General features: G+C 39.0%; 1 protein-coding gene across 6 annotated transcripts in view; it reads left to right on the forward strand.

Moving 5' to 3' along the window:
- Positions 1–14,331, forward strand: part of GLIS3 (GLIS family zinc finger 3) — a 683,233-nt gene that overhangs the window by 358,196 nt on the left and 310,706 nt on the right. For all 6 annotated transcript variants that reach the window (XM_006068184.4, XM_006068187.4, XM_006068189.4 and 3 more), the window contains one exon: positions 3,542–4,667. In XM_006068184.4, the coding sequence (XP_006068246.1) occupies positions 3,542–4,667 (1,126 nt within the window). The remainder of the gene's footprint in view (positions 1–3,541; positions 4,668–14,331) is intronic.

Here is a 14,331-nt window from a genome sequence, read left to right on the forward strand (position 1 = left end):
CCAGTACAGTTATTGAGCTCTTGCTTCACCAGCTTCCCTAACGTATTTCACTGATGATTTCTTAAGTTTTTCATATTGCTTTCATTTTGTTTGAGTTATATTTCTTTCACATATAGCTTTAAATTAACTCGTCCCAGGAAATAATATGCTTAGGATTAGATGAACATCCAGAAATGGAGATTTCTCTCAGTATGGTGATAGAACCCCAGCTCTTTTTCACTTTCTTTCCCGTAGGCCTGGTGTGGGTAGCAGCAGGGATTATAGAAAAGAAGTTTTTGGAATCTTTCTCAATCATTCAACATATTGTTTCAGAAAGAAAAGAGAAAATGTGGGTTCCATTTATAGCTTGTGTGACTTTAAGTCTCTTATAACAGATCTTTTAATCAAGATGAGCATTACGGACCATGTGTTGGGCATGATGTGGGGAAAACAATAGAGGATATATCTGATCCAACTAAGTGACTGCTTATCAAATCTGCTGCTTTATTTGTACTTATTTAAGGATTCTTGGCCCCCCCCTTTTTTTTTTGCAATCATTGGGAGGAATTTCACAGAATCTTGGTTTTATTCTTTGTAAAACAGAGGTTATTTTAAAATTCCAATTTGCTTACTTCACAGGCTGTATTAAGTGGAATAATATATAGGGAAAATACTTTGTAAGTTAAAAATGGCCATCATTATATTAATTTACTCACCTTAATCAACACTTTTTTGGGGGGGCAAACTTCATCTAACACTCTGGTGGGTACTGGCAGAGATAAAAATAATACCTTTTATTGGAGGTCTTTGAATTTTATTGAGGAAGACAACACCCACAGATGCCTGAAGTTAGCTATGTTTAAGGTTCAATATAGACAGAATATAATTTTTCTGGAAAGAGAGCTTTTACTGAGAGCTACTATGTTTGGGGCAGGTTTCATGGATTAGAACTTTGAAATATTAAAAGATCTGGGTAATCGCTCAGAAGAGAGGTGGGCTGCTAGGCAAAGGCCATTTGTTGGAAGTTTTGTTCTTATTAAGTGTTCAAGAAGAGAGCTCTCCATTCATATTATTGCCTTAGTGAATAGGACATAGAATTGCTTTCTGAAAAAATTTTGATAACTGTCTTAGAACACTGAGATATCTAAGGAGTTAAGGAATGTGCCTGCATGGAATTATGCTCAAATTTAAATCAAGTCATATTTAGGTGTATTTTAAGAAAAATAAGGAACAGCTCTTAACAATGGAACAAATGAACATGTCTTACTATAGGCAGCCCTCAAACCAAATAGTATAATTTCAAATGCAAAACATATACAGGTGTGTAAAATACTTCCTACCTGCTATTCACTGCTTGACTGGTTTGATCTCCTTTCTTGATCTCTCAAACCAGTCAATCCTAAAGGAAATCAACCCTGAATATTCATTGGAAGGACTGATGCTGAAGCTGAAGCTCCAGTACTTTGGCCACCTGATGCAAAAATCTGATTCACTGGAAAAGACCCTGTGCTAGGAAAGATTGAAGGCAATAGGAAAAGGGGGTGACAGAGGATGAGATGGTTAGATAGCATCACCCACTCAATGGACATGAATTTGAGCCAACTCTGGGAGATAGTAAGGGACAGGGAAGCCCTGCATGCTGCAGCCCATGGGGTTACAAAGAGTCGGACACTGAGTGACTGAACAACAAATTCACTGCTTACAAATCTGAAATGCTCTGGTATGACAGTGACCAGGCAAATGCACCATTTAAGAATGTTATATAAACCACCTCAACCTCGGTGTAAAGCAAAGTCAGTTGTCTTTGCCTTATATATGACATGACTACTGATTTGACTTGGGTCTGAAAGCAATTCCTGAATCTCCCTGGGGAAGGGACTAAAAGGCCCTTGACATCCTATCACCAGGAGTTATCTGCAGGGAAAGCTACATGCTGTGGGTGTGCTGGGAAAATAATTGAAAGCATTCATGGGGAATTAAAAAGCAGATGGTTCAGAAACTACTTTGGGACTTGCAAAGGACTTCAGCCCAAATATAAGGATCTGGACAGAGAAAAGAAAATCTGTGTTAGGGCAACTGGACTTAAATTCTTGCTGTTTGTCAATGGTAAACATTACTTCATTTTCATCACTGGATGAAAACACCAGATTGACAATGGTGTTATCTCTCACCTAATAATGTGCATTTCAGAGTCGAGATGTTTTCTTGCTAATCTCTCATGCTTGTAGGAAACAGTGTTCCTGGCTTCCATTTTGTGAAAAGAAGTAAGAGGAACAGATGGGATGAGAATACTTCTATTTTCCCTCAGTTCTTTTGCAACAGGTTGCTTTATAACAGCTGGAAGTAGGAAGTGGGCTCATCCTGGGAAAGACAGACATTCTATACAATATTTAAAATTTTTTTGTCAGAAAAAAGACTCTGTAAAAAGCCAATAAAAGCACATATTAAAAAGCTGGCTTTTTAATATATACTATTCTGAGTTGGGAGTATGGTAAATTGTGTCTAGCCTCTTTGGGACAATGTTTCCATCCAAAAGGCATAGCTTTTCCCTTCAGTGAGTTTTAAAGTGATGATATCATGGTTAAAGCAAAATGAATTTTAAAGTGGCTAGACTACAACACAAAGCATTTTGATATTCAGATAAATGTTGTGACATGTGAGGCATGTTTTGTAAAGGGTAAGAAGGACAGGAGGAGAATTGTTGCTACAGTAATTAAAGCAGAAGCTTTGTTCTCAGTGCAAATCTGCTCTGATTTGAGGACAGCAGCTCATGGAAAGATCCAAAACTGCAGGTGTAATTAAAACCTTGCATGACCCACATGCAGAATTCCAAATATGACTTGACTTCAGGTTGTCACTCCTTTATATATTACAGCTGTATTTTATATATAATTTTTATTTCTGGGTTAATTTGATGTTGTGACTGACTACTGACTACTTATAGTGTGAATTGCTGTCTTTTATAGAAATATGTAAAATTCCTTGATATCAGTAGAACAAATTTGTGAAATTATCATTAAATCCTCTGGATGACCCTTTGACCTTGATTTACTTTTTTTTCCCCCCCAGATTAAGCATTGGTTTATGTTTTACCTTACCAAATAGATTTCATTCAAAGGCTGGGACTCTGTTTAGACTTGTATTCCTAACAATGCCTATTTGTAGTGTGTTGCACATAGTAGGTACTTAGTAAATACTTGTTTATTTGGTTTTCAATAATTATTCCTAGGTCTCTAATTTTTCTCTGTAGTAAAAAAGATATATAAAAATATAGCAAGGACTATTTATTATCATTGAAGTGTTAGATTATTTATAACAATAGATCTTTGTTTTATTATTCCAATAAGCATTAGCCTTTGTTTTTCATCTTGGTAAAATGTTATGTACCTGGAACTAAAAGTCTTGGGCTTTATCTTAGCCAAAGAATGTGTGTTTAGCTGAGAATGCAATTAGGGGAAGTACTTAACAGATTGTCAATGCAATATTCTTTTAGTCTTAAGCAATCCATATCCTGCTAAAATGTTTGTCTTTTTTTCCCCCCCTCTTCCGGCTGCTGTTCCAGGTCCCTTATTTCACGAGAGTCTTTGGCCTCCTCAAATTTGAGTCTGACAGAAAGTCAGTCGACCTTGAACGTGAAACAAGAGTGGTCGCACGGCTATAGGGCTCTCCCTTCGCTCTCCTCGAACCACAACTCTCAGAATGGCACTGATCTAGGGGACCTAATTAGCCTTCCTCCTGGGACAGCCATGTCCAGCAACAGTGTCTCTAACTCATTGCCACCCTACCTTTTCGGTATGGAAAATAGCCACTCTCCTTACCCCAGTCCCCGACACTCTTCAGCCAGGTCCCACTCGGCCCGCTCCAAGAAGAGAGCACTGTCCTTGTCCCCGTTGTCCGATGGCATCGGGATAGACTTCAATACCATCATCCGCACCTCGCCCACGTCCTTGGTCGCCTACATCAACGGTTCGAGGGCTTCCCCCGCCAACATGTCTCCACAGCCTGAGGTCTACGGGCATTTCCTGGGAGTGCGAGGCAGCTGTATTCCCCAGCCGTGCTCAATGCCAAGCAGCCAGAAGGGTGTGCGAGTGGCCAGCGGCGGCCTGGCTCTCCCGGCCTATGATGAGGACGGTGCACTGGAGTATGAGCGCATGCAGCAGCTGGAGCACGGCGGCCTCCAACCCGGCCTGGTCAACAACATGGTGGTGCAGCACGGCCTGCCGGACCCTGCCGGCCACACGGCCGGCCTGCTGAAGACGGAGCGCCTGGATGACTTCCCTGGCGGCGTCCTGGACCTGCCCCCCGCACCCTCTCTGCCTCCTCTGCCACCACCGCCCCAGCCCCAAGGCCCCCCGCCACCCTACCATGCCCACCCGCATCTGCAGCACCCAGAGCTGGTCCACCAGGCCCAGCCGCTGGCCCTGCCTCAGGCCACCCTGGAGGAGGATGGGGAGATGGATGACGTTGGGGGCAAGCACTGCTGTCGCTGGATCGACTGCAGTGCCTTATATGACCAGCAGGAGGAACTTGTGCGGCACATCGAGAAGGTTCATATAGACCAGCGCAAAGGGGAAGACTTCACTTGCTTCTGGGCCGGTTGTCCTCGAAGGTACAAGCCATTTAATGCCCGCTATAAACTGTTGATCCACATGAGAGTTCACTCGGGGGAAAAGCCCAACAAGTGTTCGGTGAGTCTGCTAAAGCCCCCTGGAGCCATTGAAGGTGTATGTGGTTTTCCAAACTCTGCCACAAGTTGGGGAGTGTTTTCTTTTATGGAGTTTGGGTGCTGGAGGTCTAGGTATCCATGAGATTTGACTCCTCTTCAGCCTGAGGAAGGGGAAAGTTTCTTTAATTATTAATGGCTGGGGTATCTCTCCACTTTAGATTCTCTTCTGCAAATGTATATGATCAGGGGAGGTTCATCTGCCACACTGTCCAAAATCTTAGAAAATTGATTCCCATCAGGCACCAGGTTAAAGTTGCTGAAATGTGCAGGGCAGAGAAACACACACCACACCACCAGCAAGCTTTAGCTCTTTTCCAAAGTAAATATTCAGTGACTTCCCCTTCCCTGCAATAACTGGGTGAGTATTAGGGTTAGAGTGATGGTTCTGATATTTGGAAAGGAACTCACACTTAGCAACTTGGCTAGTAAAAATGTTGCTGCATACACCCACGGGCCTGCACACTGCACACTCCAAGGCTGTGAGACTAGTTAATGATTTATAGCCAGCATTAAAACACTCAGGGATACCACAGGAGCAGAATCTGACTGGATCTCCCTGAACTTTAAGGAGAGGAAATTGGGTGAAAATGTATAAAGACAAAGAACCCAGAGGGGACTGTGCCTTTGGTGTTGAAAGAAGTTGGCATGGTGTCTTTCTCCCCATCTCCCCCTTTCACATCATCAATCCTGGAACTATCTCTCTTTGCAAAATTTACTATTTTTGAATAATATAACTCTTAAATGGTTGCACAATCATTTCACACCTAACAGAAACCCTCTGGGTTTACAAGCCGGACATCACACTTGGGATCACAGGGTGGCTTTGCACAATCTCAGACAGCTCGCTTAACTCTTGGAAAAAGAAGAGCATGTGTTTTATGTTAGTCCAGATGGACAAGAATATTTCTTTTAGAGTTAAAAATCTGAGAATTGTAGGTATTTCCTGGATATTGAATATGTTGCAGGTCACTTAATGTGTGAAATATATATATATATATATATATATGATTTTGAAAAGGAACTTATTTAGATGGTGGCGCCACAGCCAGAGTCCCTTCTTTTTGTAGTATGTCTTGATAATAAAGAATATGGCCCATATTTGCCATGTTAATGTTTGATTATAGATTGGCCAAGTTGTCGGATTCATGTAAAAACAAACCAAACAGGTGGTAGTTGTAAGGCAAGTATTAGAAGCAATTTTTTCACCATCCAGTAGGTACTTTTGAAAAGGTTTTAAGAATTTCTGGAGGAATGAAATTGCATTTCTTGTCGTTACATTATGCCCCATGTTATGATTTTTCTTAAGGAAAACTTGAAGCTGATATATTGTAAGAATGCCAGGTTATATGACTGAAAAGAATAATTGCATTCCAGCCAACAAAACCTTACTCTGTCAGTAAGGTTCTGCATTAAAAATGCCAGAAAGAGACAAGCAATTGAAGGCAATTCCATTTACTCTGTTTGGAACACACTGGCCTGTTGCAGGCAAGAGAGACATTCAGTCTCTGAAGGAAAACAGTCCAACCTTTTAGTTCTGACTAATCCTGGCTGAAAATAGTTTGCTGGATTTGGCTTTACTGAAATAAACATAAAGGCTTGAATTATCCCCCCAAAATTTTTTTTTGCATTGCAAAATTAATTTTTGTGCAATAGGATTTCCCTATTTTCCCAACTGTTCCCAGATTTTGAAAAAACGTATAACTTTGTAAAGTTGACTTTTGCTAAAGTGCATGATGACTATTAAAAATAGAAATGCTTCAATGAAAGAATAAGCTGAGAGGTGAATGTTTGTAGGCATCTGCCTAGTTTTTCTTTTTTTTTTTTTTAATTTTATTTTATTTTTAAACTTTACATAATTGTATTAGTTTCATGATATTATTCAAGATGGGTATGGGAAATGATTACTCTCTCTCACCTGGTCTGCCCACCCCCACTGCTAGATGAAATCTTTGCAAAATTTAGATTGCTAAATTTAATAGCATATCAGATTAAGGCCCACAAAGCATTAACTTACATGTTATAGCGCAAATGTATTAGTACAGGGTTTCTTAGGGGCTGACTAATGTTGTAGCTCTCATCTTGGGACTCTATATTTTTAGCAGGGAGACATCCATTTTCCCATAAAACATACATATCATGAGCATTCTGTCTTCTGAAAACTGTTATGTTGCTACATGTCATCTGCTTGATTTGTAAGGTTGTAGTTAACTGGTAGCAAATAATTTTGCTCTGAAAGTTTAGTAATCCTCTCAAGTTGTAGCCCATGGAGAGAAGACATATTGTGTGTAATGTGGATGCATATCTGAAAAAGATGCATGTTTCTGCCTTTTGCAAAACCAGTCTTTGCACTCTCAGAATCCAAACAGAAAGAACTATTAAAACTCATCTGTTTCATCTCTCACTTTTTAGAAACTGATGGTAGTTGATTAAAAGCTCAAGATCTTTGCCAAGTAAAATGACCACGTTCTTCTTTTGGAGACATGAAGTGATCTTTGGGTTTTTATGGCTGTGTCACATGCTGCAAAGACTAGGAGTAATTTAAATTAAAAGGCCTAGTCCACTTTTGTTTTACTTATGTTTAACTGCTACTAATTTTCTGTGGACCACAGTTAGAGTTAGTCATCATTTTCACTCCCTTAGCTTATTGACCCAGGAAAGATGTGATGACCCAGTTGTGTTTGGTGACCATGACTACGGGCAGCCCAATGAGCTTCTGGAAGTCATGGTAAAAGAAGGGTGTGTGAAAGGGCTATTCAGTGACAGCCTGCTTACAGTAAGAGGCTACCACTGGTGTCCTCCCTTGATGCCAAATTCCATTTCATGCATGGGAGAGCACATTCTCAGAGTCTCTGACTGTAACTCCTCAGCCTTACCCAGAACTCTGGGATTTAGATCACTCAGGACTTTAGGTGGCAGAACTGGGGGAGGATTGCTAATTTATTACTTGGTTAACTTACTGGAAGAAGAGAATGGTTTCTTTTCTCTTTCCCACCCAAACAACTCCACCCTTCTGTAGATCTCATTCTTACTGCTTCTCTGGAAAGTCAACCAGCTGCTCTCTTTTCAATCTTAGCCTTGATTACAAAGATATTCCCAGCCAATGGCAAAGTGCTGGAGGGGTAAAGGCCTTAGCAGGCAGGCAGACAGACCTCAGTTAAATCAGAAACTGGAATATATCAGTACTATATTAAAAAATACCTGAGTCCATTCACTTTTGTCTACTAATACAGCAACTTGTAGGCATGATATTATTCTATTTAGACCTTCCTGAGCTTAGACCACCCTTAACACTGATGAATCTCAGAAGTATCAAAACTTTTGAGCATTTCCAGGTATAACTTTGCTGAATTCAATTTTTTTTTTTCTGAGATGATAAGGTTTCAAATTATCAACTCAGAGCAAGTAATGAAGCTTTATAATTAGTTTCTTTCCCAAATCCCTGTTTCATGTTCATTAAAGGACAACATAAAGTATAACCCAAAACTATAGATGTACACTGTGTGCTGTGATTAGTCGCTGAGTCGTGTCTGACTGTTTGCAACCCCTTGGATGGTAGCCCGCCAGGCTTCTCTGTCCATGGGGATTCTCCAGGCAAGAATACTGGTGTAGGTTACCATGCCCTCCTCCAGGGGATCTTCCCAACCCAGGAATGGAACCCAGGTCTCCTGCATTGCAAGTGGCTTCTTTACCATCTGAGCCTCCAAGGAAGCCCAGGAATCCTGGGGTGGGTAGCCTGTCCTTTCTCCAGGGGATCTTCCCAATTCAGGAATCCAACTGGGGTTTCCTACATTGCAGGAGGATCCTTTACCAGCTGAGCTACTAGGGAAGCCCATAGGTGTACACTAACCATCCCTAATGATAGCTACATTAAGTGTTCCAACAGAGTGCTCACTGAGAATGTTTGTAACATAGTAGGTCTTTTTGCCATTAAATCGAAGAGTGTGCAACACCTAGAAAGCATTCCCAGGAAGAAGTGCTCTGAATGAGGCCGGGTACACTCTGTCTGCTAGTACTTATCATGAGAAAGCCTATCTGATCAGAGCAAAGTGAGCAGAGGGGCAGGGTTCCACTGCCAGGATCAGAAACACTGATCCTGGCCTTTGTACACAATAGAAAGCAGTTGTGCTGGGAGGTTAGGGAGTGTTAATAAGGGAATTAGGGGGAATGTGGGTCACCACTTAAATTTTGCTTATTTTTCCTGGATGAATTTTATCCAATAGCAAAAAGGAATTTTGCAAAACTTTTACCCACCCACAGATTTTCATGAAAATGTCACTGACCAAAGACAGCTTTGAATCTTGTATGAATTGACTCATTTCTCCGCAGGCATTTTGCCTGGCAAAATTCACAGTATTTGCTTTGGCTTGACTATTGGGTCATTTGCTTTTTAAGTAACATTGGATTATGGAATACAAGAAAATAAATACAGAGCTGGGGCCATGTCCCCATTCCTCTTTTATGGCCTGATTTATGGGTTCATGAGCCAGCTTTAGCCATGTAAGACATTTCTTGAGGAAAAGTAAATTCATTGTAAAATGTGGAAGAAGGCTTCTTCCCCCCACATCCTTTATTATTTTGATAAGATTTAGCCTTGATGTGGTGACCACAAATTAACTGAACAGAAGGAACCTCAGAAAAATATCATCTAAGCATAACTATTAGTTATCACTCCATAATCTTCATATTGGCAACAGTTAATAAATTCTCATAGTGTCACATGTTGGAGAATATGGAGAAACTAGTGAGAGTAAATTAGTCTAACTATTTTGGGGAAAAAATTGTGACTATCTAGCAAACATGAAGTTGAGAATGTATAACAAAACTCTAAGTGTCTTCCCTGGAGCAACTTTTGGTGTCAGGAAGACATACAAAGAGGTTTTTATTATACCTTTGTTTTTTAAAAAATTATAAATGACTTATCTGTCCATAGATAAGATACATCAGTAAACTGTGGCTTATTCCTAATGAAATAATATGAAGAAATTGAAAATTAATGTACTGTATATAAACCGATGTATCTATATATTGATAAATAACATGGATAAATGGATAACAATATTAAATGAAACAATTACATGCAAGAGGGTATATACAGTGTAATACAATTTATGTGTATTTAAACATATGCTAAGCAGTGTTATATAGTTGTTGTAGATACATAGATACATAATTACTTAATACGTAATACAAAATACAATAAAATCATGTAGGCAGGATAACTTTAGGATAGTAGATACTTCTAGAGACAAAAGAAATAGGAATATATGGGATGTAGGGATTTTGCTTTATCTTTTATCCAAAGAATAACAGAAATGAAACAAAGATGGAAAAGTATTAAAATTATTTTAGCTTAGTGGTGGTAATACAGGTGTCATAGGTATCTTATAATATTCTCTATGTGTTGCTGCTCATTTGAAATATTTTACAACTATAAATATAAATTTTTATCTAAAAAGAAAAGAAAATCAATGAGTATAACAGTCTAACTCTGTTCCATACATAACAGTTTTTAAGATGAGGAGAAAAAAACCTAGGAAAATTAAGTGATTATTCTGAGACTAATAAGTTGTTTGGCCATTGTCTACTTATTCCAAGGAAGTGGTTTTCCACCTTGACTGACATTGGAATTGGCTGAAAAGATTTATGAAATACCCATAACTTGACCATACTCCCAGAGTCTGTGATGTAATTGGTCGGGGATGTAGCTTTCCAGGTGATTCTAAAGTACAAAAGGGTGAGAATCAGCCCTCTAAAAGCTTCCACATTCTGACATTGAACTCAAGAGAGATGAAAGCCTCCCCTGTTATCTCAGGTAAGGTGTAGGGAGGCACTGTTTAATAGAAAGTACATTTTCATTATCATCAATGCCCTGACAATGATTAGGGTACTCTTGTGTTCCCTTGGAATAAAATTCAAGACGAGATAAGATTACAGAGTAGCTCTGGTAGTGGCAGAAGGCTTTCAACTGAGTGTCCATTTCATATTCAGAGTATTCTCTCTCTACAATTAATAGTCAGTTTTTTTTTATTTTATTTTTAAACCTGAAACACTGTATTAGTTTTGCCAAACATCAAAACGAATCCGCCACAGGTATACATGTGCTCCCCACCCTGAACCCTCCTCCCTCTTCCCTCCCCACACCATCCCTCTGGGTCGTCCCAGTGCACCAGCCCCAAAAGATTGGGATGAGACTGTGCTGAGTAATGAATGTCATTGCCACCTTTTTGCCTCTTGAGTTAAAAGTGGAACTGACAGATTTGTCACATTATTCCCATTTCTAAAGGTAATATAGTGTTTTTCCTTCCAACTACCATGCATGCAGCCTTTCTGCTTTTAATATAAAATTATCTTCAAAACATTTTTGCTACTATGGATGTTTCTGAAGAGTTGGTAAATTACCAAAATATTGAATTTTTCCTTTTAGCAAATCTGCCTGATATGATTAAATAAATAAAATTAACATTAATATCCTCTTTGTCTCTTGAGGCCGAAGTATCACCAGTGAAACATCTGGTAAAGATCAGAGAGAGGATAGTTTCCAAATCGTATCCCACAAGGCATCAGTCTGTCAAATATTTAATGCAAACTCAATGATTTAAAAAGATACAACTAAATCACAAAATTATTTCCCAGCAAGTTTACATAAGAAGGAGATACCACCATATCTATCTGTGTATGTACATATCCAACATAGTGTAGACATATATATGTCACCATAAATTACAAACCCATTAGTATGGGGAAAAAAAAAAAACCACAGAAATTCTCATCAGATGGGGCATTGACCACAGTTTATAAGGCTTCTGTCAAATTGGATTTTACGTCCCCAAATACAATTTAGAAAGCTTCCATTTGGTAGTAGTTTGATTTTATTTTCCTTTGGAAGGTATTTAATCCACTTTACCTGGGGAACTGGCCTTTCATGAACTTTGTCCTGAAAATAAATTCATAGCAGATTTGGGCAAACATTTCGTAGCAAGTCATGGTTTATGTTTCTTTGCCCTGCACGTCTAGTATTAATGAAAATCAATAGATAATGAGAGAAACTTTAAGAGGCTAAATATTTGAGGCTTTATCCTCATTAAGCAAAATCATTAACTACATGGGGGTTAATGTTCCTTTTAGTTCATATTTGTTTTGTGGTTTTCCTCTAATTTCATGCTCTGAAATAATGTTTTTAAAATTAGAAAAAATTATGGTAATCTTTTCCTAAGTGATCTAATTAAGGGAATATATTTCAGATCTTTTGAGGTTTATTCATATGTAGATTTTAAAACGTGTTTTTCCTAGTTTCAGTGTGAAAAATTAGTTTGGCAGTTTTTTAGACATGCCTTTTGTGACCTTTGGAATATTTCTTGATTACCTTTGCTTTGAGAGGTTGTGTTGATATCTTTGGAGTCCAAATACAATTCAAGTATGTAGAGTGAAAGACCACGGTTATGTTTTCATGAAAGAAGTGTCCTGATTTTCTTTGGTGTTTCAAAAGTGTTTTGTTCAAACTTTGGGTAGAATGATGTGGAAAGAGATTTTTTTTTTTTCTGGGCAGATTTATTAGTTTCTGTTGTAATTACTGAATCAGGGCTTCTGTGCTATCAATAAGACAATGAATGTTGCAATCTTGGACAGTGGATATGTGGCTGGCAAACACAAAACCTGGGTGAGCAGCCTCAATTTTCCATTTACTCCAACTATGGGCAGCCTCAACCAGAGAGGAGGTTGGTTGGTTTGGTTAGGTGTCATCACTTGTATCAGAGGTTGGTTTAGATAGAAATTTGATGAGAAAATGGAATGAAACTGGTGTGTTCTTATTTTGCAGCACACTATTTTTATTTTCTTGGGTCATGGATCCTAGATGTGAGTACAGAGAACAACTAATACTTTTGAATTTTTAAGAATTAAAAATGATTAATTTGAAAAGTTATTGAGAAACTGGAAAATGAGATCACCTAGTTCTGGGCAGACAGGGCAATGTGCATGAGTAATTGAACTTAGTGTGAGCATATAGTTTATTATTCAAACTGGGACATTTTTGAGTGTGAAAGGGATTCTCTTTTCCTGAAATATTGGTATAAACCAGACTTGTCTTGGGAAAACCAGGATGTATAGTTGTCCTACCAAATAGTATGTGCACTGATGTGTCGTCCACCCAATTAGTGCATGCTCGTTCATTCATTGGATCACTCAGTACAAGCCATGTACCATGCCCTGTTCTAGAAGCTGGGTAGGTACTGAAATAATGGGACATTCTTTTAAGGAGAGGTGACGGCTATGAAAATAGTTATTTACACAGTGAAAACAAGGGCTCTGATATAGGTCTATGCAAGTTGTTTTAATGGGAAAACAGGGAAAGAAGCTTCCAACTATGTAGAGTCTTAAGGAAGGTGACTGCATCTTGAAAGAAGACAGTGATTCTTGCAGAGAAAAGGAAGGAAGCCATTCGAGTGGAGCACCACAATATGTGATAACTCGGGGGTCAAAGAGTCCAGGAAAGAAACAATTCGTAGGTAGTTCAATGGTCCAAGACTAGGTAGGAAAGGGAAGAGAGGCTTGAAACTTACTTTGAACTAATAACAAAGGACTTTTACTATCAAACACGGGTAATATTTTGAAAACTAGAAGAAATTACACACCTAATACAAATGCAAATGCAAATGCATTTGTTAATACAAATGCAAAATTGGTTAAAACAAAAATCTTTAAAAGCAGCATCCCTAAGGTATGAAGCACTCCGCTTTAGTGCATGTGAAATGAAACTTTGACTTCCCCCAAACCATCTCATTGTCTCCAAAGTTTATAGTTTCATTCTTCATTGAAACATATCTCTTGTTAGTTCTAAGATGAAACACAAATTTTTCTTTTGCCAAGTGATCAGCCAGAGAAACTGCTATATGGAGACAAACATAAAAGTTTATTCTGTGGTGGACTTTAAAGGGAAAAAAAACCTGAGGAAGACTAGGGACCAAAGGCTATTTGACAAGTTATGTAGAACGACAGATATGGACAGAGACTGTATATGTTATCTGTGTATGAGTAGCCTTCCATTTGTTAAATAATTTCCTTTTATAATCTGTAAAGAGAGTAAAGTACTGTTAAGCACTTTGGTTGGACTGGTACTCATCATGTTGAGCTTGTCAGCCCTTTCCCAACTTCCCTCCACCTTCTGACTACTAAGATTTGCTTCGGAATTTTTTTCTGCTCAGACTGCATTAATACAGAGCAGAGCTAAATGTTTGAGATGGTTAGAGGAATGCACATTACGTCAGTTCTCATCAAAATAGCACCCATTCCTGGCGATTCAGTCCGGAACACCTTAGGTCTTCATGCCTCTCTGAACTGGGGAAGGCAGAGTGAAAGGAGAGCTTGGCCTTTTGTCACATGAGCATCGTCCACACGAGAAGCACTCACCTCTTGTGGGGCTTGAGCCTCCCAAGGTCAGGCCATTTGCCTGTGTGACCAGAGAGCCAGCCTGGAGCCAGCATCAGTAGACTTAGATGTTCGGAGTATTGCAGATAGAGCATCTCACTGATCTTGTTATTAAAATTACCAAGCTTGTGCAGAACTTGTGCAGAACAGGCTTGTGCAGAACAATTTCTTTTCTCTCTCTCTCTTTTTAAAGCAAGCTTTTT

This window comes from Bubalus bubalis, chromosome 3 (assembly GCF_019923935.1).
Source record: "Bubalus bubalis isolate 160015118507 breed Murrah chromosome 3, NDDB_SH_1, whole genome shotgun sequence".
Taxonomy (NCBI): domain Eukaryota; kingdom Metazoa; phylum Chordata; class Mammalia; order Artiodactyla; family Bovidae; genus Bubalus; species Bubalus bubalis.